The sequence below is a fragment of the Lolium perenne genome, chromosome 4 (genome assembly GCF_019359855.2).
Source record: "Lolium perenne isolate Kyuss_39 chromosome 4, Kyuss_2.0, whole genome shotgun sequence".
In the NCBI taxonomy this organism is placed as follows: Eukaryota; Viridiplantae; Streptophyta; class Magnoliopsida; order Poales; family Poaceae; genus Lolium; species Lolium perenne.
Genome location: NC_067247.2, coordinates 397,360,049 through 397,365,093, shown reverse-complemented (window position 1 = coordinate 397,365,093; position 5,045 = coordinate 397,360,049). Strand labels below are relative to the sequence as shown.

At 41.3% G+C, this 5,045-nt stretch overlaps 1 protein-coding gene across 1 annotated transcript; it reads right to left on the bottom strand.

Annotated features, from left to right (window-relative positions):
- Positions 1-2,548: 2,548 nt before the first annotated feature.
- On the bottom strand, positions 2,549-3,922 carry LOC127348249 (uncharacterized). The gene is made up of 3 exons (XM_051374333.1): positions 3,682-3,922; positions 3,279-3,505; positions 2,549-3,199 (listed from the first exon to the last, which is right to left on the bottom strand). Exons 1-3 carry the CDS (start codon positions 3,920-3,922, stop codon positions 2,549-2,551), a joined length of 1,119 nt encoding a protein of 372 aa, XP_051230293.1.
- Positions 3,923-5,045: the final 1,123 nt, after the last annotated feature.

Here is a 5,045-nt window from a genome sequence, read left to right as displayed (position 1 = left end):
AACAACTCAACTTATATACATCCTTATCTAGACAAAACTAAGTTACTCCCTCTGATTCATATTAATTGACTTCAATATGGATGTATCTAGAACTAAAATGTGTCTAGATACATCCATAATAGAGTCAATTAATATGAACTGGAGGGTTTATTTTTGAACGGATGAAGTACAATATGGTAGAGATCTCTAAACCGTAAGGTCCAACAAATATCTTAATAGTGGTTTCTTGTCTGTTAGTTGAACTGATTAATTGTATTGCGTCTTGCAGGCTGAGTTGGGTAATAAGTTGACAATATATGCATGAAATGGTATTGACTGTAGTATCACTGAAGAATTTACTTCAAATAAAATTTGATTATCTAATGTGTATGTCTACAATGTGCTTGGTATCATCTCGTGTATGAAATAGACCATTTCAATTTCTCAACTACAAATTCACACACAAAATTAATAATGGAAGTATCATTAATATAGATTTGAGCACAACTCTTAGAACATGACCACATGAGAAAGACTAATAACCTATCAAAAAATCGTCGTCGCCACTCGAATTGCTTTGTTTCAACATGATACATGATATTTTTCCATTGCATGGACTTTCTTTTTCATGATTTTTGTCATATATTGTTATACATAATGGATAGTAGTACAATGGTTAAACATGTACTTAATATTCTCGTCCGTGCCAATCTACCCATGGGGTTGTCACCCTTTTTTTTAGAAGAAATGCTGCAATTGTATTAACGTAGAACCAAATCCAGAACAAGCTGGTTCCCAATTACACTAGGTGCCTCACCACACCAGACCTTACAAATTTTATTATCGCATGGGGTTGTCACCATGTTTTCCCGAATTCCCGTCCTATAACTCAGACTGGATAAGAACTGCTGCCTAAGCGCTAGCTGTGGGTCCCACCATGTATGCACTTAGAGGTAAGCTCCGTGCTTTAAGAGTCATACTATATCTTATTTGTAGAGGATTGTATTTTTGAATAAATGCAATAGTTTATATTTTACAAACCTAGGCATGTAATAGAACGAATTTTGGGTCAGAAGAACATAAGTCACTTAAGAAAAGATTTTTTGGATTCGTGTTTTTTTTGCTTTAGAAAGTATATACCATGATTTGCAGCAGAGGAAAACGCTGGCATGGTCTCTTCTACCGACCTTCAAATATGGTGCTTTATTGAATAAAAAAGGTTTTCTTTCGTTCCAATCGCTTCTTAGTTGTTCCCCGTTTTGTCTAGCTTCAAAAACTTTTGCTCACTTTTCCCCTCTCTCGTCTCAAACCTCCACAAAAGCACAAACAACACTTTGTCGTCGGATAAGAGGCCTTGACCGTTACCTACTGGCAAATGTGGTTTGGTAGGGCCGTGTCAACCTTTGGCAGTTACGTGCTAACGAGTGGGGCTGCCAGGAGACACTTCGTGCCAACTATCTCTTTCTCACCTGGAGCATTTGACCATTACCTGCTGATGAGTGGCCCGGTTCATTGTGTAAGGACTTTTACATAAGATAACACTTAAAAATAAAGTTGTTAACAACGATGAATATGTCTCATAGTGTATTAGTGGCTTGAGTCTTTTCAGTACCATTGTTAAGTCAAACAATGTACCCTAATCATTGCAAACATCCTTGTTACAATAATAATGTGCATGGTCAGAAAAGCTTGATCATCTTACATTATTTGAGCTATCCATATTTAGGAGCAAAGAGTAGAAACTTTCTTTCTTTTTATTATCTCTCTACTATGCTTGTGAGCTTTTCTTCAAAACTCATATTTGAGAAACACAATAGTTATAGCATAAATAATAAACTTAATAATAAATATGAAGTTATATATAATAAATAACACTTATTATTATTGCCTCTATGGCAATATGGCATAACTCCTTCAGGTGGTGCTCGCTGTGGACTGATGATGATTTATATTTGGGGAATATTTCGCACGGTATTTGATGCACAATTTAACCACTAGTATATATACTAAAATACTATACGAATTGAGAATGTATACATAGTATCCTTGCACTCATCGTGCAATTCTCATTCGTTTTTATAAGTTCACAGATTTTGTTGATATATTATAAATACAAACCATAGTCAAAGTTCTATGTCATTGACCAGCGATCGCGTCTTATATTTTGTGACGGAGGGTGTATCATTTTGGGAACGGACAACTCTGAGGCTTGTAAACTTTCACGTGCCATCTGAAATCTAGATACATGTACCCCCTATATTCATATACCAGCATGAAAGACTGCAAAAAAGCACCAAGACGGTGTATAATTAGCAACCGAAAGCAGCTGGCACAAAGCAACCACATACAAAAATGAAACAACCAGCAACATACATAGAAGGGTGCTTCGTTAAAATCATAAGATAGCACCAAGCTCATAAGTATTATAATTCATAGAAGGTTACATCGGACCTCTGCGTATTTAGAATTTAACTGACATCCTCCACAAGCAACAAAAAGAAACTACACATGGGAACTAAAGCAATCCCAGAGGGAAAGAAAACGGCTCAAAAGCTGAGTTGAGATCAGTCTAATCGTAGCTGCATTTGAAGGTCGATAGAAGAGACCATGCCACCGTCACTTCCATCTCACATGAGCCAATCCTGAGCATCTGCTTGCTTCGGCCGTTTTTCTTGGATGTAAAAACTGCATCATCCTTCAACACGTCTCTCTCTCCTTCAATGTGTAGCGCCTGCCCAGAAATCTTGAGCTTTGGCTTCTTACGGTTGGCCTTCTTGCGTCTTGCCATTGGTCGAGAGAATTCAACGGAAACAACACGGCGCGAAAGCTTGACCTCACCCTCCTCATCTACAGGCACTCCACCGTCTCCAAAAGACAACAGCAAGACATCCAAGCCATGTATGTCTGTGGTACATGCCGTGAATACACCACGAAAACCATGTGGCCAGCTCCCACGAACGACTTGCATACTGATCGTGGCCTCCACAGAGTTGACGATGTGTCCGAATGTAAGCTCTAGTGTGCTAAGTCTGCTAGTCTCGACACGGTCAAATACGTAAGAACTAGATGATCCGTCGTTTTTGTATGACACCGCTAGAAAGCTCAAGTCTCTGTCCTCAGATTCTGTGGTGCCTTTCACCTTCAGATCAACCTCGACAAACGCTGCTTGCACGGACAAGACGATGGCACGTGTGGGACCGGTTAGTGCTAGACATGGATCCTGCATATATTTTAAAGTTAGCTGAAGATCAAAACAAATAATCAATAACAACATAGGATCAGTGAGACTATGTCAAAACCTCCTGGGTGATTGTTTGGCAGTTGTCTCTGTCGCTGTGAAATATGATGTTACGGTTGCGATCCACCACGTCCCGTGCAACAACCATGCCGTAGACGTCGAGCGGCCACTCTAGACCCCCAGTTATTTCGGTAACTTTGACTGAAAAGACCTGTAGAGTCGGTTGCTCGTGTACGTACTCGTCATGGGTACAATTACGGTCCGTGAAAAACATGGGAGGGATAGACGCTGCATGATGGAATTGAGATGTTAGTTAGTATTCATGATTTAGATATGCAATCCATTCACATCATATATTATAGTATTATGATACTATAAGAGAAGCAACTAATGTGAAGAAAAGAAATACACGCTCAAGAAAAGAAAAGGATGGTAGAGATCGATGGAGGTGCTTAATTACGTACTGATGGTGTCGTAGGAACCGTGTTCTTCGCCGGCAAACATATCGTTCCAGAAATCACGGTAGAGACGAGCCTCGTAGGCGGCTGGGTCGGTGAAGGACTCCTCGGGCGATTCCTCATCGCTCGATGCCACAAAAGCTTGCTCGTGCCATTCCTCATCTCCCTCCTCGTCGCTCGCTGCTAGAAAATCCTCCTCATCGGTTGTAGAGTCGGCAAGGTCACCGAGGACCTCCTCTAGTTCCATTGATTGACCTACCTGTGGACGGGCGCCTGAAAGCCTCGAGTATCGTCGCCGATCTAGATTAGCCTTCTCTCCTTTTATTTTGACCCGGTTAGCCTTCTCTTCTCGATCTGCGCTGGATGCGATTTGGGCCGGAGGCGGATACGTGTGGTGGTTGGACTTTGGAGACGGCTGGACTCGTGGACTCGTGGGTGCAGTTGATTGGATTTATCGTTTTTCTGTTCTCTAATAATAACACGGGCGTGCGCCCTAGTGCAGTCCGGCCTTGCTCTGTTATTTTTCCTTTTGAGAAACACAAACCCAATTTCTATTAAGTGCCTGGGCACCGTCGTGTGTTAGCCAGTGCCCCCCTTTTTCACCGTTCGATCCACGTGGGGCTGTTCATGGGAGACAGTTAGTTGGAGCCTATTGATGGTGTAATTTGGCTCTACTAGTGCAACTGTCACATCATCAGATCAAGTAATGAAATTATTACTACCCATGACAGATATATAGAGTTTTGCCGTTGCGAGGCGGGGCAATTTTGGTCCCTGTACGTGCGCGCTGATGCTCTCTGCTCTCTTCACCTCCATGCTTTTGCAGCTGTAACGTGTGTCCCCGCTGGGGTGTATAGTCTAGCTCCGCACGTTTTTTTATTTTCCCAGGATTTTTTTGATATATTATACGTTTTTTTTCGACGTCGTATGCAAAAGTTATTGCGGTTTTACCATTTTTCAAAACTTTTTTGCAAAAAAAGTGAAAATTTAAATTTGTTAATTTTCCCTAATAGTAGGTTGCATAACATACAAGAATCTGAAAACATTTTATTTTTTGAATTTTCTATCATTTTCTTTTCTATTTTACAGTGTCAAAAAAGGCGATCCACGGGGGGGGGTGGAGCTGCGTGGGGAAGCAGAAAAACCTTTAATACCGGTTCGTGTCACGAACCGGTACTAAAGGTCTACCCTTTAGTACCGGTTCGTGTCACGAACCGGTACCAAAGGTTTTTCAGCTGACGCGAACCCTTTAGTACCGGTTCGTGTGACGAACCGGTATTAAAGGTCCTTACGAACCGGTACTAAAGGTCTGGGCAGTGCAACCGGTACTAATGCACCCTTTAGTACCGGTTCGTAAGGGAACCGGTATT